The 27,930-nt window shown below is 37.8% G+C and overlaps 1 protein-coding gene across 1 annotated transcript; it reads left to right on the forward strand.

The window, feature by feature from the left end:
* The first annotated feature begins 581 nt into the window (after positions 1 to 581).
* On the forward strand, positions 582 to 27,928 carry STK17A (serine/threonine kinase 17a). The gene is made up of 7 exons (XM_064668523.1): positions 582 to 886; positions 8,214 to 8,426; positions 15,591 to 15,735; positions 21,754 to 21,880; positions 22,594 to 22,642; positions 22,743 to 22,922; positions 23,731 to 27,928. The coding sequence occupies exons 1-7, from the start codon at positions 705 to 707 to the stop codon at positions 24,062 to 24,064; spliced, it is 1,230 nt and encodes a 409-aa protein (XP_064524593.1). The 5' UTR covers positions 582 to 704; the 3' UTR covers positions 24,065 to 27,928.
* The last annotated feature ends 2 nt before the right edge of the window (positions 27,929 to 27,930 follow it).

Genomic DNA, 27,930 nt, shown 5'->3' on the forward strand with positions numbered 1-27,930 from the left:
GTGTTTTAATTTATGGCCACTGGTTCTTGTCCTATCACTGGGCAACACTGGGAAGAGTCTGGCGTCATCCTCTTGGCACCCACCTTTGAGTTATTTACGTGCATTAATGAGATCCCCTCTCAGTCCTCTCTTCTCTAGACTAAAGAGGCCCAGCTTCTACAGTCTTTCCCCGTAAGAGAGGTGCTCCTGTTGCTCATCTTTGTGGCCCTCCGCTGGACCCTCTCCAGTAGCTCCTTGTCTTCCTTGTGCTGAGGAGCCCAGAACCTGACAGGCGCTCCAGATGCGGCCCCACCAGGGCCGAGTAGAGGGGGAGGATCGCCTCCCGCGACCTGCTGTGACACGAAGACATCACAGATACGAAGAGAGGCAGAGGTCCCCTCAGACACTCAACCTCGGCTTTACGGGGGTTTACTGAAACTAAATAAATTTAAATTAAATGACGCGGTGACGTGAAGCCGCCGTCCACAGCGCCCGCCGCCAGGTGGCGCTGCCCGGCCGTCCCGCCCGCCAAGGTGAGGCGCGCGCGGGGCGGGGCACGCGCGGCTCCGCCCCGCCCCCCCCCCCCGGCCGGCGCGTGCTGCCCGCTGCCCTGCGCGAGCCCGCGGCGGCAGCGCCCGCAGGGAGCCGGGCCGGGAACGGGACGGAGACCGGGAGGGGAAGGAGCAGGAGAAGGAGTCCCCCTGCCGAAGCAGAAGCCCCGCGCCATGAGCCCCGACGAGAAGCCGCCACCCAGTCGCTCCCGCGGTGACCGGGCGCCGCCGCCGCCCCAGCCCGCTGCCGGGCGATCCGGGCGGCGGGGCGGGTTCCTGGCCGAGATCCGCACGCCCATCCGCACGGAGCCCTTCCAGGAGCGGTACAGCCTCAGCCCCGGCCGGGAGCTCGGCAGGTGAGCGCGGTGCCTCCCCCGCCGCCCCGGCCGAGCCCAGCTCGATGGCAGAGGAAGGAGCGGGGCCGAGGGGCCGAGGGATCCCACCCTTGCGGGGTCTCTGCCTTGCCGGGCAGAGCCGCGTCCAGGGGCACCCAGCGGTGGCTCTGCCTGCGGTGGGTCAGCCCATGGACGTGCCCATAGCACTGGCTCGGCTGGAAGTGTGCGGGGAGACGGCAGTGCCCCCTCTGTCTGTCCCTCCTCCCTCTGGAAAAGTCACCCTCAGCTCCTTAGCCTTGCGAATCTGGTTGGGAAGGTGGTGTGCTGTTCCCTGGAAGCCGGTGTGGAGTAGTGGGTAATGCTGTAGATTTCCATTGGAGAGGGAAACCCGCCCTTTTTTTTTTTTTTTTGCCCCTTTCTCCTTGGGCTTTGTAATCTGTGACATGCGGAAAAACAGCTCCAGACTCGTTTGGAGTAACAAATGCTTGAGAATAACCTAATGGTGGAACTTTTCAAAGAGTTAAAAAGCTGGTGAAAATCTTGGTTTTGGAAATGATTCCACACTCCAGGTTTAATCCATTTATAATTTCAACACCTGTCTGAGAGAAAGGAAGGTTTGAGGCAAAAATTCTCGTTGGAAGGTTTTTGCTTCTTGGGAGCTACATATATAGAGTTTCAGCACCACTGAACCACTATTTTTGTTTGAAATTCTGTCACTTCTCACAAAAAGAGTAACACTACCTAGAATTGCATGTACTTAATCTAAAGAGTATTCAGGTAAAAAAGATTAGATGGAATACCACAGGATATATGACAAGATACCCTCCTCAATGTATGTTCTTTTTCAAGTTATACTAGCTGTGTTACTCAGTTTATACAGCAGCAAAATCAACCCCTTTGGAGCTAAAGAGGAGTTTCAAAGCAAATGTAGCTGCAGTAAGTATGTCTAACAATTTTTTAGGTTGCCTAGGTGTTAGCTTAATGCTCACTTAGTAACTCTGATGTATTAATAGGACAATACCTGTTTAAGCATAGTGAACTAAAGTGTTCCCATGGGAAGCAGGCTACAAATCAGCCTGAATTCTAAGAAACAGGCAAGAAGGCGTAGGAGCAGTATAGAACAGGATGTCCTGGTATCACTTCTGCTTTTTTTATTTTTTTTTTAATTTATTTGAAGTTCAGATGAGTTTTCAGAAAATATTTTGCAGTTCTACCATGGAATTAGAGTTTCTCTTAGACCCGGGTGATAGTCATTGGCTCGGTCAGAACATGAAATAGATGAAGGTTCCTTCTGGCACACAAAAGTACAACTGAGATTATTAGCTTTTACACTATGAACAAGAATTAAGTACTGCAGCAAGTCTTAGTCTGCAGTTTACACAAGTAAATCTGAGCATGGCTTTATTTGTGAGGAATATTTTTTTTATCAGAACTATATTTAAAGATGACCTTTGCATGAAGGTTGTGATTTTGCACCTGTAGTTATGTTAAAATGAGTTAAGTGACAGTTATAAATGTTTGTCTTGTTTTTGTGCAACAGTCGCACATATTTTGGTTCAGACTATCTTCTTCTCTCCTCAACTTCACAAATGTTTTCACTATCTTGTCTCTTAGAATATATAAATCTATACACTTGAATGTATGTGCTTGGTTTTTTATTCAACAGTTTTGAATGCTTTTTTTTACTACACTTTTATTTTTAAAAAGTGGATACTTTGGCTCAAGTACTCCCGTTAAAGACCATTTTTTGCCAACTCTGTGACAAAACATAGGTGGAAAATCTCTCTGCCACTTTTAATTGTCATTTTAGTGATAATACGTTAGCTCAAATTGTTTCACTTCTATGTGTTCATAAAGTGTGTAATTCTCTACTTATGGATAAGGTTTATCTTTACAAAGGACTTGGACAAATTAGCACCCAGGCATGACAGGTTTTCATCCTGGATGAAAAGCAGTCCTCATACACACAACATAATCTATCGTAATTCTGATTTGGCAGCTGAATTTGCTAACAAAAAAGTTTTTTATACTCATTTCCCAGAATTAGGGAAATAATTTAAAAGCCAGACTTTAGGTAGGTTTGAGAGTAATAACATTCATATGAGTTGTGTTTCAAACTGACAGTGGGGAGAAAAAACAAAGTAGATTTATCACTTTTGCTGAGATCAGGGCTGTTGTGTGAGCTCAGCAGGTCTGTGTGCTCTTGGGCCTCCAACTCTGTCTGTCAACACATACATGTTGAACTTTCCATGGCACTTGGAACCTCTGTTTTCTGTTCCCTTGTAACCTGTGTGTGAAGGAGGTGGGAAGAAGGGGGAACATGTTAAAATATTAAAGTGGTGTAGTTCTAGCAAGGCAAGCAAAGCTTAGGCCCCTAGTGGCATCTTAGGAAGCAAAGGTCCTGGGGGAAGCATTGCTGAAAGTTGTCCATGAGCCTGGAGTAACCTGATCACAATGTCATCAGAGGGACTTGGGTGCAAACCCGTAGGAAGTCAGGCTTCATTAGTTCTGCTCATGGGAGAAAAAACTGCTTTGAAAATGTAAAGCTAATGTGCTTCAAAATGCTGCTGCTTCATTCAGTAGCTGAGAAGCTGTTTGCAAGTCTATTGAGATACAGCTGTTAGGAAAGCCAGGTTAATTTGAGAAAAATATCAAAAACTTGGTTATAATGGCCACTCTGGAAAGGAAATTATTTTAAGTTGCTTTAGATGACATGGAAATAGCAGTTATTTAATGAAATTATTTAATATATGAAATTTTGGTCCAGTCTTCACAGCCTTAGTAATTTTACTGTCCTCAAAATCAGAATGTTCTGACACAAATCTTCAGTTGCATGAGGTTTAAAATGAAACTTACCTGTGATGAATGTTTTCAGGGTGCCTCTTCTCATCAACTCACTGAGACTTAAATGTTTTCAGACAGTGCTAGCTTGAGTTAGGTTAGTTTGAAGTAGTGTAACCTTTGCAGAGGACAAGACACCAATTGCTTAACTCTTCCTCTTACCATCCATGCTTAAGCTATAATTGTACTGTAAAATGGGGAACAATACATTTCCTACTACGTAGAGCTTCCTTAAAGAGTCTAGTATGATTATATTTAGTTGCTTTGCTCATTTTCCTCAACAAAAAAACTCCTAATTACACACAAAATATTACTAGACTATTAATTCTTCAGCTTGTTGATGGAGTATTGCACTTTTTTTTTTCATGTGAAACAAGCTATGCACATATTGGAAGTCATCATTTTCTGTGTACAGAAAATAATACTCCTGATGCTAGTGCTGGCTTGGAGGAAGGCATAAATGACTGATCTCCCTGTCTTCTGGAAGGTAGACCAGTCACCTTAAATGATTGATCCAAAATAAACGATCTTCTAGCGAAATAATGTGTGCAGTGCACACATGTAAGTAAGTCTAGTGCAATTCAGTTGATTCTCCTCATTCCCAGTTTTTTGTTTAAGCAGACAAGCTCATTCTCCACCCAAACCTAAGAATAAGAAATACTGTAATCATCTGAGAAGACTGAAATATTCTTTGTTCCTGACTAAGTTACCTGGCTGTAGTTTCACATGCAGGTAACGCATGTCTTAAATCCTTTTGTTTTCCTCAAAAGAAAAACAATTCTGGCATGAACTTTCTTATTTCTCAGGTAGCTTTCAGTAATGTGCATCTTAGCAGGACATGACACTTGTACAAGTTTGTGCATCAGTGAGAATGTATCTGCTATCACACTTCTGTCTTCAGCTGCTTTCTGCAGAGGCACAGCTGGGGTGGAATAGCTGTGGAACTAAGTGGAAGTGGAAAAGAGGTGAGGAAGAAGTCTTGCAAGTAGTTGGTTTCACCATTTGAGAATAAATTTATGTGAGTAAACTGTTTGTGAACATCAGAAATGGAATCCCTGCACTTTCCTGTTTGGAAATCCAAAATTGTCAGGAGAAAAAACCCACACTTCAGAAAAAAAAATTTGATATGAGTTATGAAATAAATTGCATATATTATTGTAGATCTCAGAAAAGTTTTCTGAATTTTATAAAAAGTAAATATCTTCACAGGAATTGCTGTTATTCCTGCATTTGTTATGGTGACAGTGTTTTATAGCTCACTTAAAAAATAATGATTAACGTAAGGTTAGTTCTTTGTTGTTCTGAACCTAGGACAACCAAAATTAATTGGTGTGACATAAATGTTCCTGCTTATCTGATTTGACATTTTATTTGTGATTTGACACTTTTCCTTTAAGCTATGTGTGCCTGATGAAACAATGCAAATTCTGTTGGCAATATGAAAAGGTGACATTGAGCTTCTTTGTAATCAGATATGATTTATCTTAAATCATAACTCTTGAATGAGACTCTTGTGAGGACTGAGAACTACTTCTAATTTCCTATTCTTGTCTCCCTACAAAGCATTTTTAATTGTGTTGGGGTGACTGGTAGTCTGTTTTCAACTTGGGAAATGTGTGTTAAGTTTTTCATCTCAAAATTGTTTTTCCTTCCATGCAATGTTCTCTCTGCTAGCTCTTCTTAATGCATTGAACTAGCAATGATGGGATCTAACACTCTTTGATGTATTTTTTTATAAGGAGTTCTGAAAAGCAGGATTTTAAGAAAAGCAAAGATGAAGTCTATGCAATGTGTACTTTGTAAGAAAGCTTGTTTATAGCTATCTATCTACTATTCTTTCTCAAGCAAAAAGAAATTCTTTAAAATTTATCTTTGGCTTAGCCATACAGTGGATGCTATCTTTGGATCTTAGCTCTGAAATTTTCTCAGACATGAATCTAGATCGCTGCACAGTAAATAGTTCTACTAGTTAGTTATAAACATCAGGTTTGTCAAGTTTGATCTTTTTGGGGATTGTATTCAGAAAAGATGAGTTCTAACAGGTAGTAGTTAAATAGCTCTAATTATAGGCATAACCATAAAGAATCTGGGCAGGATTCTTGGTCTCAAACAACTAAGAATTATTATTGTTCGTCAGCCAACTGAACTCCCGTGTAACCTGTCCTTTTAATTACATCACCTATCAGGCTTCTGGCCAGCTCAGCTAAACAGGACACGTGTGGCCACACAAATGGTGGTGGCTCTTGCTGTCTGTTGCTGCTCCATGAACACTGTTTTATTTCCATAATGACTAATGTGCGATGAATTGGCAACATCGGTACTCATTAGGCTAATTAACTTGCTTTCAGATAGATTTTGTATGTAATTCAGAACAGCACAGTGCTTGAAAGCTGTATTATAGAGATTTTAAACTTTTCTAAGCTGCTTTCTCTAGGTCCTTCCCTGGTGCTAGAATTAAAAACTTTTGACTGTGCTAAGGCAATGTTTAACCAGAAGGAAGCAGTGCATTCAGAGACTATTTGAGGAAATCAGAGAAGGCTGAACCCAGAAAGGGGCCTAGATATTTTGGAATAAAGGCTTAGTATCTATCAGATATTAGAATAACTTGGTGTTAAAGAGCTTATCTGTTAGTTTCTCAATTTATCTGTTGGGTTTTTTTCTTATCAGCATAGTCACCAGTTTTTTTTTTCTTGTGATGCTTTTGGTGCTAAGAACTTCAGCAAGTATTTTAACACTTTTGATAAATGCATAGCTTTGTACTGTATGTGAATTTTAGGATAGAAAATCCTGTTAAATTATTTTCATGGATTTGCAAAGCTCTATAGTATTGTCTTCATGTATACATTAATAATTAAGAATTTTCTCCCAAAAAATTTTATTCAAGACATTGAATGCATATTCTTACTGTTTGTCTGCCTACACCAGACATCTGGTGGGCTGGGCTGTGATCTAGTCTTAATACACATTGTGCTGTAGATAATGTGTGCTTCCACAAAATATTATTCCTAGATGAATAACTGTGGCTGTATCAGTAGTTACGAGTCCAATTATTTTATTGAGGTTGCCCAGCAAATACCCACTTTGTGGGTGTTTATTCGACTTGATCCATTTAGACTGTGTGATTTTGAAACAAATGCCTATTAAAAGCAAACTGACCACAACTTGGTTTAGCAGTTACATTTTATGGATAACAGTCTTCTGCTAGAAGGTCAGGAGATGTGAAAGTGAAAACTCTGACATGAGCTGAATTAGTTAATTCTGTGAACTTTGGCTTGCAGGTGGGAGAGGCAAAACCCACTGTAATTGTATTTCAAAACAGATGAAGACTACTATTTTGGTTTCGGCAACCCTAAAATAAGTTACTTAATTAAAGAACGAAAATAAAGATCTCCAAGCTATTCCTGCAGCTTTATAAGAAAATGTTTACACATAAACAAAAAAAGACAGTTTTGATGAAGATTATGTCAGTATGGTAAGAACTAAAGTAAGATTACTATACTTCAAAGTATGAGAATTCATCATTCATTAGATAACAGGTATTAATTAAAAAACCTTTTCAGTCTAAAAATCAGCACTGTATGAATGGAACTGAGTAGAGTAGGTGGTGCAGGACTATTGCAGGAAAGTTTAGAGCAGACACTTCAGCCAAAGTGCTGTGGGGGAAGTCTCCTGACGTAAGTGCTGCAGTGTGGTTTCAGCTGCCCTGCTGGCTTGGTGTATCATCAGTTGTGTGTTCTGTGGAAGGTGACGCTCATTAATGTGGGCTGAGCACTGTGCTCAGCTCTGTGCAGAGTGCATTCCTGTTCACCTCAGCATTGCTGCAAAAATTCTATTAGAAAGCTTGACGTTAGTTGAGCTGCTTAATTTTATCTAAATCATCCATGTTGCTTACTTACACAGTGAGACTAAGGGATTTTGAGAACTGTTAAACAATCAAAAAACTCTGGTTCTTATCATTTGAGACATACCATGGTGAAAATACAAAGTGCCATCTTAGAAAATGCAGAGTAGAGTCTGGATAGTGCATGGTAAATAGAGCAGGGTTTGGTGAGAGTGCTGGTTGCTTTTCCCTTGAATATGGTGGAATACTTGAGAAAACAATAGCTGGGTTATTGTGAGGTAGTCAGAGAAAGCATAAATTGCCTTCAATTTGCCTAAATTTGTACATTTGGGTTTTGCCAACTTTTTTAATTAATATTTTGAGGATAACTTAATCTTGGGAACTAGCACAGCTTTTTTTATTCTGTATCTTTGAAATTCAGATTTTTTGAAGCGATAGATTTTTTTAAATTCCTTATTTTTCATGGAGGTTATATTACATTGTGGGCTGTAGTGTTCCTAACTTTTAAGCACAGGGATCATCACTGAGCAAGGCATCTCTCTAAATTTGGAATAAATTTTAAATGTACCCATTAATAGGGATTTGGTTCGAGTTTCCTGAGATGTTAATTTATAAAGGCAGTACTGAATCTGTCACTAATTACAAATAATCCTTATTTAATTTCAGGGGAAAATTTGCAGTGGTGAAAAAGTGTATCCAGAAAGACACTGAAAAAGAGTTTGCAGCAAAATTCATGAGAAAAAGAAGAAAGGGCCAAGACTGTCGGATGGAAATAATCCATGAAATTGCAGTCCTTGAGCTGGCACAGTGCAACCTTTGGGTCATTAACTTGCATGAAGTTTATGAAACTGCGACAGAGATGATTTTAGTCCTGGAATAGTAAGTATTAGTAATAAGTCCTGAATAACCTTCTGCAGTATATGCTTAAAACTAACAATGTAAAAATACTGTGTATCAATGTGAATCATGTGGAAGTTTTTATTGCTTGCCTGTTACCCTTGCTTAACTTTGAAAAGAATTGCTAAGAAAATCACTATTACAAGAAGTTATGTGCAGTCTCATAATTACTTCAGATTATAATAAATTTCTCCTGTAACAAATGTGGATAGAGCCTTCCCAAATCTTCGTTCGTGAAGCCTAGCCATGATAATAAATTTCTCTAATTATGCAGTATCTTTCAAAGCTGAACTATAATTTATGTAGCTTTAATAATCTTTAATGAAATATGTGTACACTCCCTACTTGTAAAAGAGGAAGAAGAAGAAGCAATGAGGGTCTGTTCATGAAATGAAGTTTATTTCATTGACAGTGACAAAAATGGGGTGAAATTTGTGGGGGTTTTTTACCAGTGAGATTAGCTGAATTGATTAGAGCACAGTGCTAAAAACACCAGGGTTGCAGGTTTGATTCCCATATGGGTCATGCACTTAAGAGTTGGACTTGATGATCCTTGTGGATCAACTCCAACTCAGAATATTCTGTGATAAGAATGTGTGATAAGTTATGGAAAACATATTGAAAGCAACATCGTTGTTAGAAAGAAACTATCAAAAACCCCTACAATGAAAAGCTCTCTAAAACATTCTTTTGGGGGAAGGAAGAAGAGGAGGAGGGTTGAGACCTAGAATAGTTTCTTTCAAAGGACCTCTAACTTGTGACTCTGCACGTCTGTGTGGTTTTCTCCACTTGACTTTGTCCAGATGGGTATTGCTGCAGCTGTTGTGACTGTTTATGCCAGTGGCTTAGATACTTGACAGCTAAGTTCCAAGATGCAGCCAAATGCTTGTTGCTAAGTTCCTCTTCAGGCTCTATGGATTTTAATAATTAGGAGAACAGTGAGGCTCAGTAGTTCAGAAGTGACTTAACCTGTCTGCTAAGATAAATCTAGTTTGTACAGCTCTTTTCTTACTTGATATCAAAAAGAAGTTGTGAGAAATCTTTTCTCCCAATCACATCTTCTTTAGAATGAGATGGTGTCTGCTAAGGCAAAATTCCTTCTAGAATACATTTTTTAAACTTCATTGTGCCCTCATGGAATTCACAATATATGAAAAATTCAACTATCTGTTATAAAGCAGAGCTGTGACAGAGCTTCTGGAGTTTTAACTGCTGTTACTGGAGACTCATAAATATCTGCTTTGGACACTAGCAGAAATTTAAACTAGAATACGGTTTAAATTTCCGGATCCCATAGTGATTTAATGTGAGCAGTAGAATCCAAACGAGCAATGATTTTTCTGATAATTTCAATGCAAAACTGCTAGTTTTCTTTTAGATCTCAATTCTCTTATAGTCGCAAAACTGTTTTAATCCAAAGTATTAATTAACTAGGTTGTTCAGTAAATAGCAAAATTATTTTGTTTATGTGCATCAAACAGTCATACCTTGTTTCAGATAAATAGCTATGTGTTAAGAGTTATAAATTACAAAAACAGTCTTTCCCTGACTTCAGCAAATATGTCTGGATGCTTCTTTAATGTCAACATGTTTCAGAGGCATGTTGCAACAAAGCAGGTATGAATGTTAGTGAATTTCTGACATTCTTTATGCAGAGGATTAAAGAACATACCTAGACTGCAAGCTTCTCTAGGGCATTTCAGTTTCTGTTAAGCTTGATGGTCTATGTGGCAGATCTTTATCTTGTGAAGGAGTAAAACAAATAATCGTTGACCACTAACTTTATCTGCTAAGGTTTTAAAGTTTCTTGTCTTGATGTTGAATCTGCCATAAGGGCTGAGGGGAACACCTTGTGTTTTGCCTTCAGGAAGAGAAGTATTAATGTTACATGGAGGGTTGTCTTTCAAGTGGTATCAATTTTTGACAAAAAACGAACTTAAAATTAGCCACTAACTGTTAAATATTAAGTGTTGAGCAATGGGAAGCAGTGAGGCATTACAACATTGACTTCAGCTGTGGCGTAGCAAATTGGTGGCTGTCTGCATCCACCCTGACAACACTCTGTCCTAAGGAATATTACTGAAAAGGTAGAGATACAGTCTGGGAAACTTGACACATCAAATATAAAAGGAAAAAAAGCAAGTTTGATAATTTTGGGGCTTGATGCATGTATACAACTTACCTGGCTTTTTCCAATTTATTTTGAAAGAAAGAGCAATAGAGCATCTGGTGGGTTTTTTGTAAGTGTTCCATCCCCATATTTTTACACATCTGTTGAAGAGATAGATGATATTAGTGAGTCATTAGTGGGTCAGATGTTACAGAAACCTGTAAGTGCAACTTCAAAAATCTGAGCCATTAAGTACTGTGTTGTGAAGAGCTTCCGAACTGAGCCATTACCTGCCAGGGTCTTATGTAAATATAGTAGACTTCCATTATGCCTGCTTTAAAAAAAAAGGAAAAAGTTGTCTCTATCATCTTGAAGGCACAGTCAGTGTTTATCAGATATGCTGGATGGAGTGTCTTTTTCACCTGTAGTTATTTGGACCTGGGTAATGTTACTACTTGTATTGTCTTTGACATTATTTATTGTCCTACTTACTGAAGGTGTGACTGGTTGGAGTAGGAGTCTGCTGCAGGAAACTATTCATTTGATATGGGATTCAACAGATAAAACTTGAAGCAAAAACACTCTAGTCAGAAATAAATGTGGTGCTTCAAGGTTTGTATCTTGTGTAGAGTAATTAGCAAAGTTGTTCTAGATGGCAGTCTCAAATCAAGACTGGAGCTCTTCAAAAAGTTTTAGGGGAAAACTTCTCAAATGGTGTTAGTAACCTTTTGTTTGCATTTCATTGAATTCTTGGGCTACCTGATTAGAAAGGCTAGGGAGAAAAAAAAGCATTTGTCTGGGAACCAAGAACTTAAAAGAACAGTATCTACAACTTAATGAATTTGGATACTTCTCTTCCCTTATGTCCTCTCATCAGATGTGGATTTATGGTTTTCTCAGGCTTTGGGGACACTCGTATGTCGTGGTAGCTTTAGAATGGGAAAACTACCAGTAAATGCATTTACTATCTAATGGTGTACCTAGCCAAGGGAAGGGGGTATGGCTGTCAGCAGCAGTGAACGTGAGCCTTTCCTTATAGTGTTACAGCCACTTTGGTGTGGTCTTCTTGTATTATAAGCTCCATGTACAAAAAGTAGATGAGTTTCTATTATCTTGCAGAGATAACCCTTTCAAGACAGACTTTTGACCGAGCTTAATATTCAGGAAGTACCTTGTTTCCCATGCAGACTGCATATGATCTCACTCGGCATTGAAATCAAGTATATTCTAGGAACTTGTCTACATATCTGTACTCCGATGATTTGTGCTTCTGAGTCCTTCAGAACACTAACTTAACGTCTGATCCATTAAAGCAGGGGGAATGTTTAATTTTTTTTCAGATGCACCAAAATAGATTTGTTCAATATTTTTCTAATGATACGTTGAATGACTGCGTAAGTGTATCATAAGTGCACTTGAAGGAAGTTTGGTGGTGAATTTCGTACACTGCATTGTTAAGATACATTTCAAGGAAGATAAGTAGTCTCCATTTAATCTAAAGTCAACATAATTGTAACAAAGATTAGTGCTCCAGACTTCCAAATGACTTTTAGCTCATTTATGCTGATAAGCAGTAATAAAGTGTTAGCATGCTTTTCATTGATGAAGAGCAGTTGTATTTCACTTTGAACTAGAGAAGTTCATAGCACAACAGTACTTTCATAAATAAATTAAAATAGCTAAAGTATTATGGTTGCCATACCTTTCAAGTTTGGAAAGACTTCTCAATCTCACTTTTTTTTTCATACACCTAGGTAGGGGAGCAAATACTAGAGAAATAATGCATTCTAAGTAACACTGGATTTCAAAATGTTGTGCTATTAAATATTTCCTTATCCATTTTGTTTTTTCAGATTAAGATGGCTTGTTTTCCTAAAGAGTTCGCTGTCCTAAGGATAATTCTTTGCTTTTATTCCCTAACAACATTTTCTGTCTAGGTGGTGGGGATGCCCAGTTGTTTGCAAAGTCATTTCATAATGACAAATAGAAAAACTACAGTTTAATGGATGATGTGTTCTTAGAGAAAAAATGCATAAATGTTATTAACACCAGAGAACTCATGGTCTGCATGTCTGCATACAGAATTCATAGCAATGACATGCCCATGATACTTTCCTAGCAGGTATTTTAATCCCTTCTGTTGTTAGATTTTTTTTTTCCAAAATCTAACTGGTGAACACAAAATAACCGAGTTGAAAGTACTGTTAAGGAGCTCGGCAAAATTTGACATAGATGTGCGGGGCAGTCTTTTTGGAGTTCACTTTGACATTGTGCTTCCAACCACTTGTGACTGGGTTGGCTCACAGCTAGCTGACTGTTTTGTTTAAGGAAATCAATTAACCTCACTCCACAGAAACAATACACAGAACAGTCTTGCGGTATTAAATTTTCTATGTGTTCTTGTAAATGGTTGCTGGTTACTTGTTAGAGTGTGGTAATTTTTGGATAGAGTGAATTGTCCAGAAGAAGTTGTTCTCTCTGCATCCTGAATAGCAAAGTTGAAATCAAAAAATGAAACATTATATGTGAAGTCACTGTTCAACTATTTTGTAAAGCCAGGTGTCTATGGTAGATGGGAACAGCAACGTCTCATAAGTTATGAAGTGGGCGTGCATGTGTAAGGGCTGTATTTGCATGTCTCACTCTTAAAAATGCTGATGAATCCAGGCATCTTCAGAAGTGCTGGGAGTTACTTAAATACCTTTTTAAAAAAAAAAGTTTTTCTGGATCAAGGGTTTTCTACTCTCTCATGGTAGCACTGTGTCTCAATTTCAATGATGGGATATTGTTTCAACTTTTATTGCCTTGACTTTTATCACTTATAATTCAGAGTTCTTTAAGTGTAGTATTAAAATTCTAGGTAGCTTACATCTTAGCTTGGTGCCTACTTCAGTGTTAATTAAGTTACACTAATAAACAAATGGTAACAGATGACTACCAAGTAGAGATATAGCAAATAGGGCTTTATAAGGCCCCCTGTGCCCTCAACTCCCGCTGGTTTTTCAGCTGGGTTTGTTAAATGTAAAGTAGTTGACAACAATAGGTTTTGAGTGTAAATCCTATTTCACAGAATTAAATATTATATAAATTAATACAGAAGTATTTTTTCCTTACTTGAAGTGGCAGAGCTATACCAGTGAAATCCCTGGGTTGTTGCTGTAAAACACATTATGTTAGTAATTTTGGTAGTAGATCTTATCACTATATCATTATAGATCACTGCTAAAAAGGAATTAAATCACTCTTTCAAGTAATATATTATGACATTCTTGAAGTAGAAAGTTTAATTTATGAATTGCAGTAGGTGTTTTTCTATCCCTATCTGAAAGATCCAATTGATGTTGCTTTTTCAAAGATTTTGGCTTAGAATATTAGAATACACTAACCTGTAAATACACTTTGTTCATTTTAAAAATGTCATTAATATCTGAATCCTGTTCAAAGCTGAAATATTACTACTTTCATGGATTAAATAAAAATGGACCGCAGAAAGATGCAATAGTGTCAGGTGTTTGCAGTTTTTCAAAAGAAACTAAAGTATTAATGTTCCTTTGAAAAAGTAATTTTATTCTTGAGCTCATCATCTGTGATACAGAATGAAGAAAATATTTAATAGACTTTTTAAGAAAGAAAATATTAGTTTAATAAATGAAATTGTACTACTGTACCATTTAGTGTATGGAACAGAGGTATAAAACTCTTTAGAAAAGGTTAAGATTTAACTTTCTTTTAATTTTTTTTTAAGATAATCTGCAAGGGAAAATTTAACAGTAGTGAGAATATCTGGGAAAGCAAAAACCATTTTTAAAGCCATGAGACTTTTCAGAGCTCTAGGACTGTAGCAATGAAGTTAATATAGGCAAAATGAGAATTTGAGTATATTTAAGTGTTCTTTTTCTGAAAGTGCACAGTCTAAATGCACCATTTTTGTAGAACTCTCATTTGCTGTTATATTCATATTGAATATGCCTCACTGTCTTCTGGATTGCCTGGGTAATACAACTTCTTGGGAAATAGCAAGCAAAGGCAGAGTAGATGGCGATGCCTCAAGAAAGATTAATGCTTGTGCAAAGTCACGTTTGGCATGTCACAGTTTGGTGTAACTGGAGAAGATGTTGTCCTCGGGGGCTTCACCATCTTTCACTAAGGAGTGATTATAGGATTTCATGCAGAACGAAGTGTATATGTGTTGATTTCATAGTAGTATTTCAACAATCCACATGCAAAGTGGCCCCATTCTAATGTTCTTACTCCCATTTTGTTTTAAGATGGAGCCTCTGCTCAGTTTATTTTATTTTTGATGCTACGGGGTTATGTTGTAAAACACTGTCAGTTCTCTTGAGTCATTGCTATACAGAGATGGTACTGTGTGTGGCTTCTGAGTACTTTAAAAACATTCATTCATATGTTGTTGTTTTTATATTTTTGTTACTTTGTTATTTATTAAAACATATATAAACAAAAGAGGAAGCAAGCTGAGAGCTAAAATTTTCAGAAGTATTTTTAGATGAAAGATGTTTAGAGATTCAATCCAACCCTGTATACCAGAGGCTTCAGAAACAATTCATTTACAGACTTTACATTTAGTCTTTTAAGTACATGCAAAGAGTTTTGAGGAGGATGGGAGGTGGGGCTGCTTTTCTTTATGTTTACAAAGGCTTACCTTAGCCAAATTCCCATGTAGTTTCATAGGAATGGCAAAAGGCACATCTTTTATGAAAACACTGTTCTTAAACAAATGTGGCATTCATCTGGAAGAATAGTCAGCAGCGTTTCCAAAGCAGTCCCCAAAATTTCTGGAGTATTTGTATTCTCTAACTTAAATGACTAAAATCTTTGCTTCTCTATATAGCTGCCATATTGCAGAGAACATTTCTGAGGCTGTAAAAGCTTGTCAAATGTCGAATAACTGAAAATATCACTGTCAGACGCTACCACCTGCTGCTCTTGCTTGCATGAAATAAAACAGTGCAAGTAGAGCAAAATGGGTGCTATAACTTAGTCTTTGAACTAATAATATTCATATTGTTCCATAGTGCTGCTGGAGGTGAAATCTTTGACCAGTGTGTGGCTGAAAGAGAGGAAGCCTTCAAAGAAAAAGATGTTAAACGACTTATGAGGCAGATATTAGAAGGAGTTTCATTCTTGCACAGAAACAATGTTGTTCATCTTGACTTGAAGGTAAGATGATTCCTGTATTTTTCTCTATTTCTGAGCTGCTGACTTTCATGCTGGTCATATGTCAAAATAATGCTAATATATAATTAACACAATTTTTTTCTAATTATACCTTGAGTGATAAAATTCAGCCTTTGGGATAGAATGATAAAATTTAACCTTGGGCTTTGCAAGCCTTTTGGAAAGTTTCTATAATTATGTGAAATATAAACTTCATTTGATTAAGTGAAGTGCAGTGAATTCAAGAGTGGATTTGCCTTGCACCTTTAATTGCAAATGAGTTCTTTGGGTAAGACCTAATGCGTTTTTAAAGTGCAGTAAAAATGTCTGGGTATTGTATGGCCATTGAAAAATAGGGGTTTTTTTGTATTGACTTGAATTTTGATGAAGCAGAAGGGTAGCAGAGACACTGGTAGTATCAAGTATAATGTTTCAGAATGAAATGTTCATATAGGACTGGTAAATTAATGTGTTAAATATGTGTTAAATCCATTTATAGCACTTCCTTCTTCTTTCCTGATAAAGCTATAAAACATAATTTAAATGTTTGCCATTTGCTGCCAAACAGTTGGCCAACACCCTATTGGTATATAAATTATCATAATTTACTGGAGTAAATAGTTTTTCATACTGAAAAATAGTTTTGACCCAAATCAAGAGAAAAGAATAGTTGCCATCATACAAAATCCAGAATATCACTCATGGTCAAGAAGAGAGTTGTAGCAGGGATCCAGAAAACTATCCTCTCCAACTGGTCTGAAGCTGCAGGTAATTTTCTTTAGCTTCCATCCATACACTCATATGGAAGATGCACCTTTATCTCATTATGAGGTTCAACTAGTTTATTACTAAGCAAGGCTGTATAAAAAGCAACTTGCATTAATTTTTTTTAAATTCTTTTTACATGTCCTATTGTCATATTTACTAAATATGTTGTAGGCTGCTGCATGTTTGTTCTGTTACTGAGAATCCTTACTTGATTGTATTTTGGCTGTATTACAAAGCTACCAGTAGATTCCAGTATCAAGGTGTACATACTTAATATATAACTTAGCATGTCATCAACCATTCATCAGCTAAAGCAGATGAGGAGTCATATTTGCACACAAATATGTCACCTGCCTGGTTTTCCAGCCATTTATTCAAAGTATATGTGGAATCCTTTAAAACTTTGAGTCATACACACAGAATATTAATAATTGTACTACAATAATGGAAAATTTTTAGCAAGTGATGTGAGAGTAAGTGATGCTCAGAAAGACTAAAAATGAGCAGTTAGACTTCCCTAAAGTTCTAGTATGCTTAAGCAAGATACTCAGTGTCTCTACAAAGGTTGGCCAGTTGAATTTTCTTAAAGCAAAGTGTTTAAAATTAAAACATCTCTTGTGGACAGGATATATTCATACATGTTTGTAGTTAAAGCTGGAGTGTTCCTTAGCACCATCAGCTGGTTAACTGTAATCAGAAATGTTTTTTAAATGACTACAGTACTTACTGGCAAAAGCAGACTGGGATGTTGATTACAGCATTTGAACGGGTATCTTCTTCAAAGTTCAGGAAATGCTTACTTAAAAACTGTCCAACTGATCAGAAAACTTTTGTTATAAAATGGACCACAGCAGTTCTCACTGAAAGATCCAACATTACTTTGCTGCCTTAAGAAAGTTCATTAGCAGAGCAAATTGTATAGTGATTGAGGTTGATATGTTTATACATTACTACAGTGTGCAATGTGTTTTTAAAGGTGGATCTTAATAGGAGTCCTAATTGCAATGTGATGACTTTCATGATAAATAAAACTATCAGTCTTTTGCAAAATAAGGTTTAGGGAATACTAACACTCTTCAGAGTACTGGCAAATAAAGATGATGGACACTGTAGGATTAAAAACCATGACTTGCAGAGATTGATTGATTGACATGCCTTGCAAGACTTAAAAAAAAGGCCCATTTTACAAGGAACTCAAAAAGTTAAGTTGAATGCTGGTTTTGGCTGCATATTTGTTAGCCCACTGCCCTCAAACCATCATCTGTTGTATGGTATGTCTCGTGCTGCTTTATCTCATGGCTTAAAGCACTGTGGAATTTAGTAAATACTAAATTTTTTGCAAATGCTACTTTTGTAATGACATTTGGAAGACATGTATGTGTGCTGCTGTTATGCAAAGTATTTGCCAATAGCAAAGTTCACAAATTCTTGGTAAAATGTTTTCCTTGTACTATTAGTTTCACCTTTGTGTCTTTAAAGATTTTAATTTCATTTGTCCCTTACAAATACCTTTGGAAAGGTACGTCCAATTTTCCATATGTTGCACCTTCAAAAAAGTCAAATTCTACACCCAAAAGAATTTAAACCCAAATGGTTGTCAGTATGTAGTTGCTAGCTTGTTGTTGTAGTTTTATACTATAAATCTAATGAACTTGATCTATGACACTGACAGCTGGCTTGCTTTAGCTTCTGTTTGCCCTCTTTATAAACAGAAGATTTTTCCTATGAGACTGAACACTGCAGAAAGAAATGGGGTATTTTGATGTGGCTTAAGCAAGGTAGCCACCTGATAATTTCTTTCCAAAAGCATGTTTTTACTGAAAGATGGTTGAAATATGGCTTGGTTTTAATAGCAAAAATACAATTATATAGTCCAGTTTTGACTTGGAGAAAGAGCAAATATAATACTACTGAGTGCAAATTAAGTATCACTTGACTGTGTTGTGTTAATGCCATTTAATTTTCAGGGTGTGCATAGATTGTAGTCAGGAGTCTTTCATCTCCTCTTAGTGGCGCATAAAAGCTGCAGAGTAAGGGAAGACTCCTTTCTCTGTGTTCTCATTTGCTGTTTGACTTGATCTTGGTGTTTGGTAAAAGCTTAAAGGAGTTGGGAATGGAAGAGAATTTAAGGTGTGGGGGCTGAGGAAGGACTTGCTGCCTCTTGTCCTCAGCAGAGACAGGTTAAGAGCCCTGAGTGCATGAGAATGACTGCTCCAAGCAGCACTCTCCTATACTGGATATTACTCTGGCTATCCAACAGAGAACTTTTCCCTTCCTTCTTCTCTATTGTGCTCAGAGATGGCAACTAGCAAAATATTATTTCAAATTGGTTTGGGTGTCATTTTATACCGATATTAAGAAAGCAAACTAATGCAATTACAAAAGTGGCCTGTTAGAATAACAACAAAGACTACTTTTCTTAACTGAGTTTTTCAGGTGGATTAAGGTGAAATGTTTATTGCACAGAAGTGTAATATTAGTAGATGTGTAGTTATTCCTTGACTAAAGGAACACCCAATAAAATAAGACAAGAGTTAAAAAATGGAAATAGTAGATTTTCAGAGAAAAAAACTTTAATTTGGAGTTCATACCTTTACAGCAATTAGAGCCAAACTGTTTGTTAATAGGCAGGTATAGAATATCCATGTTCTACAGAGCCCGTTCTGATTATTTTACGGGACTTGCATTGCTTATTTTGGGAAAGAAACTGTGATGCAAGCCTCCTATGACTTGTCCTTTAGTGTGACTGTTGCATTTTTTCCACTGGTACACATTTACCAAAGAAACCCCAAAAACCTAGCTCCCAAGCAAACTCTTCTGTTACTTTTCCATTACTTAAAGATATGGGGATCCTTTAAATTTTTTTAGGTCAGACTGATCAGCCTAGTTTAGTGTCTTTAGACACAATGAAGTTGGGTATCTTAGCTAGTCTGTTTTTCCTGTTTCTGCTCATTTTTTCTTGGATAATTCATGTCTTTTTTTCTAGGGATGTGATTTTTTAGAGCATTATAAAATTAGATATCTTGCAACATTGCTGAAGTTAGGTAGGGTGAGACATTGATTAGTTTAAAAACCTGACCTTTATTACGTGTCCTTAGTCCTTACGTATCTTCTTGAAACCAGCTAAAGGTACGAGAAATTAGAGGACCTAAGTTAGAACCTTTAAGCCTTACTGCAGTAGATGGGGAGGTTTTTAAGTGCTGACATTTGATGATTTTCATCAGCTATTTCATTAAGTGCCTGAGGGTGAGAGCAAAAGGTCCTTTTTAGAATGTCAACCAAGAGAGCCTCCAGCCTGCTGCTCTCTTGCTTTTGTGGGCTGATCAGCATTAGGCAAACCTAGATGTATTCTAGCAGCATAAACAAGAGAGAAACAGCATTACAGATGTGGGAAAATGATCTTCCTTTTCTGAAAGTTTTAGAGTAATGGTGTCTAGCTGAAAACTATGGTAAGTTCATAGCTATGGCCTCTTTAAGGTTTTATGCTGGTGTTTAGACTATCACTTTACATGAAACCCATAATGATTCCTTAAAATAAGAAAATGACTGATATCTCATTATGAGTTGATTTAGAGTTACGACTCAATTCATACTGTAGACAGGGTTTTTTCTGCATAGGTGTGTTTCACATAAGTTTATTAAAGAAAATAAAAACTACTTCTGGCAACTATTTTATCTACTAAAATATTGGAATACGAGGCTGAAGGGTTTCACAAAACTTTTCTATTAAAAATTTTGCCTCATGTAAATGTAGAGAACAAATACTTTTCTCATGCTTTTAATTTGCCTCTTCAGAACATAACTACATTTCTCAGTGGGAAGAACAATAAAGAGGGTAATGAGGGAGGTATGATCAGCTTTTTTGGATGTTTGCTTTTCTAGTACAAATAGAGAATAACAAATATGAACTAAAGTATTTGGTGATATGCAGCTCCAAAAGTCTTTATATGGCCACTAGATCCCAGTTTGTAAAGAAAAAACAAAGAGCTGTTCTTAATATGTAGGTTTACAAACAGGAAATAAATTGACAACATCACGGAGTTAGTTTGAAATACCACGATTTAACTTTGCAGGAGTGGAAGAACTTGACTTTATTCAGGTCTTGCAGTGAGGAGAACTGGCCCAAGTTTTTTAAAATGTTCTTGCACAGGTTCATTTCTGTGTTCAAAAGCAAGATTGTTCATGTGCCTTCATGACTGACGTACGGTATGGAGGAGAGAACAGCTCTGTGATTAGGGAAGAAATACAAATGTTGGTGTTACTCCAGTTGGATTATCAGTCAGTGGTTGTTTTGTTGTTCTTACTCCCTTTTTAACCACCCTGATGCAAGACAATCCAGGTCCCCAGTAAGGGTTTCTTCACTTCAGTGGAACTTGTGCTCACAAGAGGCATGAATGCAGTGTCAATTGTCACTGTTACTATTTGGAGAAGTTAATGATAAAACCCAGTGTGATCACTGGCCTGGGGGCAGGGAAGATCACGGTTGTTTTTTATGGTTTTTTTTCTGGCAAGGATATGCTTCAGTTGCAAAAATCTAAGACCTGTTGTCTAAAGTTAGTTTTCAGATTATTTTTTTAATTGAGCTAGCATTTAAAATGGTAAAGAACTTCTTAATGACCACAAAGGTGCTTTGAAGGAAGAGAGCCAAGATCTAGTGATGTCAGCACAAACAAGTTTATCCAAAGGTGATGCTCTTAAAAACCTGTTTTTCAGGCTGCTATATTTTTTTAAACTGTTCTTCAGTTAGTGTTCTGTAATACAGTTGTTTTGTACTTTGAACAGGATTGAGGCTGGTTGCAACAGACCTTCTTTAAAAAGGTGCAGTCAAAATAGTTTTGTATGTTCAGGGTTTTTAAAATGATTGGGTGTTTTTGGACACCCTTCAATGAGATGTATTTTACACCATTTATTGGAAGAAAGTGAGGAGGGAAGGAAGGGTAGTTAAAAAGGTGATACGAAGGACTAAAGGTACAAATGTGGAGGTACTTATTGTTAAAAGACAGCTTTTGGCATGTATTTTGTACATGTTCTAAGCTAATAAAGATTTGATCCTCGGTTCTAAACAGAAAATCCTGCCACTCCTTTTAGCCTACATGTCTCTTCAAGATCACCTTGGGGAAAATACATAAATGATCCTGGGTATCGTACTTGTTATGGAAGACATTATCCTACTCATGATCTAAAACAATTATGCAATATGATGTCATAGGCATTAGATTTGGGTGATCCTAAAAGTCTTCTTTTGTTTTTCAGCCTCAAAATATTCTACTAACCAGTAAGTCCCCTCTGGGAGATATTAAGATAGTAGATTTTGGCCTTTCCAGAATAATGAAGAGCAGTGAGGAACTAAGAGAAATTATGGGAACTCCAGAATACGTAGGTAAGTTGTTACTGTAGGAGTGATGTATAGTCCAGGCTTCTGGGGAGTGAAAAGAGAAACTACCTCAATTTGAAAATGCCAGACTGGCTGTGTAGTTACAGTGTTGCAAGATCAAGTTATCCCTTGGACGTGGTACTGCTCTAAAAGGTAGAACTGGCAAGTCTTGCCTGGCTAATGAACAATGATTGTCTGCTTGTGTTGAAGATGAGTACATGCTTTAGATGATTCTTACTAGCAATGATAACAAGTATTACTTGGATTCAGTCTCTGAATACAATATTCTAGCCTGTGGAGCTTTGCATCCATTTTATTTTTTTTTAAAAAGCCCAAACCATTCCAGGCCTTGAAAGTATACTTGAAAATGTCTTTAAGTTGTGTGGTGTATCTTCATGGTTATGGGTTAGGTTACAGTGCTGGAATATGGAATATTGGATATTTCTGTTTTTTCTTTAGGAAATGTGTATACAGATTCCTTATTTGGGAAGGAGACTGGCCTGGCTTCTGAAGATGGCAATAAAAGGAAAACGTTTTTTATACTTAAAAAGAGTGGATGATAGAAATCACTTAACTTGAACAGAAATATCTTAGTTTCAAAAGACTGTCATGCTTCAAATGGCTTACCTTAAATTTTACCACATGCCCATTATTGCATTATAGAACTATAATGTAATGTCTGCATATGACAAAGCCCACTTTTTTTCCCCCCTCAATAGCTCCTGAAATTCTGAGTTATGACCCAATCAGTACAGCAACTGACATGTGGTAAGTTGAACAAATTAATAGTCATCATAACTTCACTGAAAAGGGTTTTTGTTTGGTTTTTTAAACAAAATGCTTTTCTGTTTTTTCACTTTAAATGTAGGAGCATTGGAGTACTGGCGTATGTTATGCTAACAGGAATATCGCCTTTCTTGGGGGATGATAAACAAGAAACATTCTTAAATATATCTCAAATGAACATAAGTTACTCTGGAGAGGACTTTGACCTTGTATCAGAGTCTGCTGTGGATTTCATCAAAACTCTGCTGGTTAAGAAACCCGAGTAAGTAAAATACACAATTGTATATGCTAATATGTCATACTGAATTAATTTCAAATGTAGCAAGTGCTACTGTTTTCATTTTTATACTGTAATGAAACTTTGATTTCACTGTGCTATTACTTTTTATGTATATGGAAAGATAATTCCTCCATTTCCATCCAAGCTTGTGTATTATGAATGCGTACAATTGTTAGTAATTAAAACTCAAGTTAGTTTCAGAAAACTATATGTGAATTATAGTGTGTGGTACAGTATACTGATTTTTCTTGCAGGTACTTTGCTGAAGTCTTTTAAATGAACTGTGTTTTGAGTCCTTAATTTTGGTTGATAGAGTACCTTGCTCTTTTCTGGTTCATTTGTACGCTTTTGTCAGTGGGCAGCAAATTGGAAGTTCCAGGTCTCTAAATAGAAGAGGTGTTTTCTGTGAAACTTCACCACTTCTTCATGGGGCATGTCAGCTACTGAAATTGCCTACTGCTTGTCTGTGGGAATACTTTAAGAATGTAAGGGTTGGATAAAAAGAAAATCTATATAAACTTTGAAAGTTGGTTGGCAACATGGGAGCATAAACTCGTATTTAAGGTTCCATGAACTCCTTTATTTTAAATGCTAGCAGTTCATCATCTTGGGCTGCTGTTGGTCTCTTTTGGTAAAAGATAGCTGTTAATGTGCTTTTTTCCCCCCCTATTCTATCAATCTGTCTTTAATACAGTCATATCCTTGGAATAATCTGTAGGGATCTTTTCTGCAAGGCACTGGATTTTGCATTCATTTGGACGTTTATTTTAATGCTTTCTTTCCTCTACAGGGATCGAGCAACTGCAGAAGAATGTCTTCAACATCCATGGTTAGCACAGAGTGATAATCCTGCTTGCAGGGCCTGGAATAAGAGTGCAGGAGGGGAGACCAGTGATGCCATCCAGAAAGATGCAGATTCTGCCACTGAAAAATCAGTAGATGCTGAGAAAACTGAAGAGGAAGAATCAATAGTAACAGAAGAACTAATTGTAGTGGCTTCATATACACTGGGACAATGTAGGCAGTCAGAAAAAGAAAAAGTAACTGAGCAGAAAGCCATTTCCAAACGATTTAAATTTGAGGAACCATTACTGCAGGAAATACCAGGAGAATTCATTTACTGAACTGTGTGGAGCTTCTTAGCTGTATCTAGGAGGCAATGTTTTCTACTAAACAAAAATATCCTAGCCAAGTGAATTTCTGATATGCAATAAATGTTCTAGATAAAAGAAAGTGTTGATAAATGGCATACAAGGAAAATGTGCCAAGTTCTTATTTTCATGGAACAGATAAACAAGATTTCAAGTGGCTGGAAGGAGTTTAACAAAGATTATAAGCTTATTTTTGTTTGTAATTTTTATTTTGGGGAGGTGTTTTTTGTTGTTGTTGCTTGATAACAGCGTTTTTGTTAATTGTTCCAGTGTTCTGGAGACGTTGACATTGGAAGTGTTTCAGTGACAGATGTCAAGAGGAGTATTTTAGGACATATTTTGGCATTTAATGCAAATATATAATGCTGGGTTTTCCTCAGATGCCTTTTGGCACTCCTGACTTTAGTGGAACTATCTGCTAATCTAAAACTTGTACGAGAGGAGAATTTGATTGACTGGTTCAACATACACACAGTATGATTTTGAAATCCCTATGTTTCTTTGTTTCCATCAGGAAGATATAAACAAAGACTCAGACTCATATGATGTATGCCCAAACACTGGGCTGCTCTTCTCTAGGAAGAGATGGACGTGTCCCACAGGTGAAGAAATCTATACTGGAGATACATCTTTATTTGGGAGCACAGTAAAATCCTGCTCCTGAAGGTGATGTGTTTGCTTAAGTCAGTCACTCATGAGGCAGCTGAGATCGCTCCCTTCCCCTCCTGTGCTGGGTGAGATGTGCCAGTAGAACCCAGCTCAGTGTGACTGCAGTGTTGAGAGGGGAAAAGAATTACAGAGTCTGATGTAGGTCCTCTGAAGTTGTTGAAGTTCTCTCCAGTGACTTCACCACGTTAGATTAGACAGTATGGCCAACTAATTAGCTGTTGATTCCACCTACCCCAGTACTTGGCTCTGGTTTTACTGGGAGCATGAGGTCATTTCTGCCTTCTTTCTTTTCCTCTAACTGCTGCTTTAAGGAAGAAAGAAGTATTCTTAGGCTAAATTGCATTACCTTGTTCAATATAGCTTTCACATGAGGAAGAACATACCGGTTCCTCTGGAACAACAAAGCACAGCTTATGCCTCCTGCTTCCTGATCACTCCCCTTTAGACACTTGGAAAAACAGCATGTTGTATGGTGGGGCAGAGAGTGGGATTAGGGAGCAGTATGGATGGGTCATAGTTCTCAATGGACGCAGTCCCTCAGAGGACAAAGCTGGGACCAACTGGGCATCAAGACTGAGTGGTTTTTGCAATGTACAGATCTGAGGATCTTGGACTGAGTCCTAGTTTTCTAAGAAATCTTTCATATTGATGCTGTTCCAAAGCTTAATTTTTATGTAATTTGAAGTTTAGTACTATTATATTGCATACGTTTAACTATTCAACTATTTATTTGGTTTCCTTATGCTGTTCCTTTATAATAAACTGACAAAAGTTTTCTTGCTATAAAAAATTGAATAGAAACTCTTAAGCTAGTTTTTCCCCTTTTTCCATATTGCTACAGACTTTCCTAATTTCAAATGTATCAAATGTTCTTACTCTGTTTAGTGAGCAGGAGTTCAGTGCTCTCTGCTAAGGTTACAGTTCCTCCTTCACACAAAAGTTAAATGGCTTCTTAACAAGACCAGCAGTACTGGGATGATCTGATCAGCAGGGCTGGAATGGTGAGGGAAAAAGCTCTAGTACAGAAGAAAGCTGAACGAAAACCAGTGTGACACTGAGTGGGTAGTTTTCCATAAGGCTGTACTGCCAGAGGTCAGACTGCCTTCATTTCAAGCCACATCAGAAAAATTGAACTGTTCTATCAGGCTTCTTCCCCTAAGGAATTTCATATTGAGTATTCATGTAAGTAGGGCAGCTTCTCACTCCTTGAAGACCTTCATATAAGAAAACACCCAGTAGTACTGAGAATTGAGTTTGGATTTGTTTTATATTGTAATGCAGAGATGCCTTTTGTGCTGTGGTGAAATCAATCAGTTGCTTGATAGCTCAGGCTGGCTGTCAGCCAGGGTTAGACATGAATCTTAGAGCCAACAGGGTATCTGTGTTGTCTGGGTGTTTCTGGAGGCAGATGGTAGCTGACCCTACCTACAAGGCTGATCGGTTTCAGGGTTGTTAGACAGGACCGTACCTTTCATGAGCATCTTTCTTTTACCGTCCAGTCATTTGCCCAAGACAATTTGCTTGGGTGAGGGGACATTGACTCATGAAATTCTTCTGTGCAAGATTACAGTTTCTCCCAGCTTCCATCACTGCCATTTTGACTTTTTTTTTGGTACATCCATACTTCCTTACTTTACAAAGTTGAGCAAAGCAGTGAGTTGAAGCATGCTCACAGCCCACCCTTACAAAACACTGTTGCCACGTCTGCATACATAAATGTTTAATAGCTCACGGTTGCTCGCAGCAAATCATTTGAGGAAGTGTACCTGTTTCAGTTCTTCTTTGTAACCACAGATCATGTCTCAGATGGAGACTGGTACTAATGGAAAAGAGTAGGTGCTGAGCAGTATACAGTTTGTCCTAGATATACTGTTTTTAATGTATGACAATGAAGCTTAACATGTATACATGAACTATGTACTTACTACAAGGCCAGCTTCTCTTGAATTGGCTGCTTTGAGATTTCCAGTGGGCTGCATTTCTGTTTAACTTTTTGTGCCTTAAGGTGGTTTTATACGGTGTTTTTTAATGTCATTAAGAATTTGTATAAAGTTGTGAAAGTTTAATAGTATAAGTTATAAACAAGGCATCTTAGATTCACCCTATAACAGGGAAAATTTTCCATAACATTTAACTGCAGGACTATCAGCCATCCCACACACTTGAAGCTGTTTCTGTTCTACTGTGAGTGTGGGTAAAGCTGAAAATGAGGTGTTCTTACCCTACACTGTAGAAAGGGACTATTGCGGTCCATGTTCTTGAGAGGCTCAGTTACTAGTGAAGCAACACATCAGGAAGACTGGGAACAAATCGTTATTTTATGTGGAAGAACTGGTTTTCCACAGTTCTGTGAACACAGAGGACTGTGTGTACATATGCGAGTCATCTGAAAAAAAAGCTGCTTGTGTTGGTGGGGAAGGGGCTGATGTGGAGAAAGAATCAGCTCCTTGGACCTTGTGGGCAATGCTCTCCCAGTCCCTGCTCTCCAGACTCGGCACCTGCTGGCTGCCTTTGTAGCACTGGGAGCATGGCTGTTTGCTCAGATGCAGGATGCTGAAGGAATGGAAGGGCAGTGTTCCTAAAGGGTTGTTATGTCTATGGTTCTGTTGCAAGACCCATGAACTCTATCAATAAGAGGGGTAGGTCCAGGCTTAGACCTTCCTTGCAGTTGTTGGACTAAATAGCAAACACCTAGCTGAAAGCACAGCCTTGTCTTCTCTTGTTGCTATGTTCCCCTCTTTAAGTAAGGGGCTATAGATTTTATAGTCACTAAACTAAAAGTTCTGCAAAATAATATTTTTCATTTTGTCCAAAGCTGAATTTGTATTGTGATTTGTCTCATTTGTCACACTTTTCATTTGTGGGTCCCTGAATAAAAGCTTGTCCCAGCTTATGATCTACCAAGTGAATCCTGAGAGCTGTTAAGTCACAAATGCAAATCAAAATTGCCCATTCTCCACTGATGGTGCTCGCAGGGAATGGGGAGGGAGGTGGGCCTTGCACCAAGTTACTCCATGGCTTAAGATCTCTCTTGAATATTTCAGGTGTTGTCCCTGGAAGAGAGTTCAATATTTTAAAGAAATATTGCCAGTTCATTGTACTTCTGATAAGGTGTTTACTGTTTCAGGAACTTTACAATAAATGAAATTTTGTTTTCTGAACAGCTAATG

Source organism: Pseudopipra pipra, chromosome 1 (assembly GCF_036250125.1).
Source record: "Pseudopipra pipra isolate bDixPip1 chromosome 1, bDixPip1.hap1, whole genome shotgun sequence".
In the NCBI taxonomy this organism is placed as follows: domain Eukaryota; kingdom Metazoa; phylum Chordata; class Aves; order Passeriformes; family Pipridae; genus Pseudopipra; species Pseudopipra pipra.